The 2,191-nt window shown below is 43.3% G+C and overlaps 1 protein-coding gene across 1 annotated transcript; it reads left to right on the forward strand.

The window, feature by feature from the left end:
* Positions 1–652: 652 nt before the first annotated feature.
* LOC118085761 (coiled-coil domain-containing protein 70-like) lies at positions 653–1,351 on the forward strand. The gene has a single exon (XM_035116719.1). It carries the CDS (start codon positions 653–655, stop codon positions 1,349–1,351), a length of 699 nt encoding a protein of 232 aa, XP_034972610.1.
* The last annotated feature ends 840 nt before the right edge of the window (positions 1,352–2,191 follow it).

The raw sequence follows: 2,191 nt of genomic DNA on the forward strand, positions 1-2,191 counted from the left end.
AGCTGTCTGCAGACAAACGCCGACTCCCTCGGCCTATAGAGCGAGATGAGCGCCGCAACCCCAGAGTCGGACACGACTGGACCTGATGGTCAGGGGCCCCTTTACCTTTACCTTTAATCTTGTAGTAACATTTCTAGAAACAGAAGAAGGTGTTCACACAATTTTAATGGATCATGTTTCACAAATTGGGAGTCCTGGAGTCTGGACACCAACAGAGGTTTTAACTGTCAGACACTTGGTCTAGTCAAGTATTATCTCTTCTGACTTGAGACAGCTCTCCCAGTTTTTGAGCAAAAGTCTTCCCCAGCCCCACTACTTGGGAGTCTTTTAACAGGGATTGAACCTGAGCACATTGTATGAGCAGACCACAGGTTCTGCTCCCGATATACGGGCCCTGGCATGGGCTTCCAAGAAAATATTTTATGTTCAGCCTGTTAGTTTCAGTGAAATCAATAGACATGTGGAAAGAGCAAGTGTGTGAATTAGGTTTGTTTCTGTTCTGTATAAAGTTTCCAAAATGAATGTAATTTGCCTAATTTTGGATTACTTGGCTTCTTCCTGTAGTTGTTTTCATTGACACTTCACATTACTTTCAGTCTGATGAACTAGTGGATTCAGCAGACTGAATGAAGCCCCTGCCTTAGGGAATGAAATGCTAGAATCCAAGGATGGAAAATATTTAAGCAAGAGTAGCTCTCATCCTTTGACATGCTCCTCTACCTACCTGTCCTATCAGAGACAGCTAAACCAATCACTCCGGGGTGAGAACCAAATCCTCTGGGGAAAGAACAGGACTATTCGTGAAGACAACAAGACTTTCCGTATGGAAAACAAGGCTATTCGTGAACAGAATCATACTCTCCGAGACGCAAACAATATTCACTGGGAGGAGGGTAGTGTCCTCAAGGAGAGCAAACCCGACGCTTTGGATGAAGGAAAATCACTTGAGGAACAGGAAAAGGCTCTCCGGAAGCAGAATAAGGCTCTACGAGAAGAGATCAAATCCCTCCAGGAGCAGGATGTGGCTTTCAAAATGGAAGAGAAGGCTCTTCAAGAGGAGCTCACTGCTTTGTGGGAGGAGAACAAGGCCTTCCAAGAACAGATCAGGGCTCTCAGGGAGAATAGTGCTGCTCTCCTAGAAGAGGAAAAATGTCTCCATCAAGAGAGGCGAGCCCTCCAAGAAGAAGAAGCTGCCCTCCAGGAAGAGAACAAAGCTCTTAGAGAGGAGAGGAAAGCTCTTGAAGAGGAGGATAAAGCCCTGAAGGAAGAGAATGAAGTTCTCCAGCAGTGGAAGACACTCCTCCAAGGAACCATCAGTGTACAGATAGAAGGGCAGGAAGCCCCAATCTGAATATTCAGCCAAGAAAAATGTGGTTCTTCTGGCATACTGGTTAAAAAGGAGAGAGGGACCCCAACAAGTTAAAATAATGGAAGTAGTTGTGCTACATGTATTTACCAAGAATTGGTAAGCATTAATATGCACTAAAACAACTTGATGTCTGCAGCCTTAATCCTGGAGGGTGTTAATAAATGTCATGGAGATCATTTATTTGTAAGATTTGTTTTCTAATTGTACTTCATTTGATTTCAAGACCAGCAAATAATGCTCCCAGATTACCACATTCCCTCCCCCGCATCATGTAATTGCCCCTTGCTAGAATGCACATGCTTATTTCCTTTTCTTTTCCACTTTTTGACTCTTCAGCAAAACACCAACTCTTAAGTGAATGCTCCAACATATTTCTTAGGCATGGCTTGGTTTATAGAAAATCTTGTTGATATATTCATTTGAATGTTTGCCCCAGCCCCAGCCCAAAGAATATGGGCAGCTGGGTTGCCACATCCATGTAAATAAGCTCACAAAAGTTCTTAATCTGGGGGGGGGGGGGAATACCAGTGTACTTTGCTGTCTCCAGAGAGGGGGAAGCCTCCTCTTCTAGCCTGTTGCCCTTCTGATACAACAGTTGATTCCAACATAATTTAAAAGACCGGTCAAGCCCCAATATTACTTACCTCAAAGTAGTTTCAATGGTGCTCATTGAGGCATCATCCTAAATAGATGTGTACTGGATTTCAGGGAAAATATGGAACTGTAAAACAATAATATATATGAAAAGTTCACTTTCCAATGCTCCAAAAACCTGCCAAAGATGGCACTTCATTTGGGATGTGATGAAGATGTTATTAAGAT

Source organism: Zootoca vivipara, chromosome 4, assembly GCF_963506605.1.
Source record: "Zootoca vivipara chromosome 4, rZooViv1.1, whole genome shotgun sequence".
Taxonomy (NCBI): domain Eukaryota; kingdom Metazoa; phylum Chordata; class Lepidosauria; order Squamata; family Lacertidae; genus Zootoca; species Zootoca vivipara.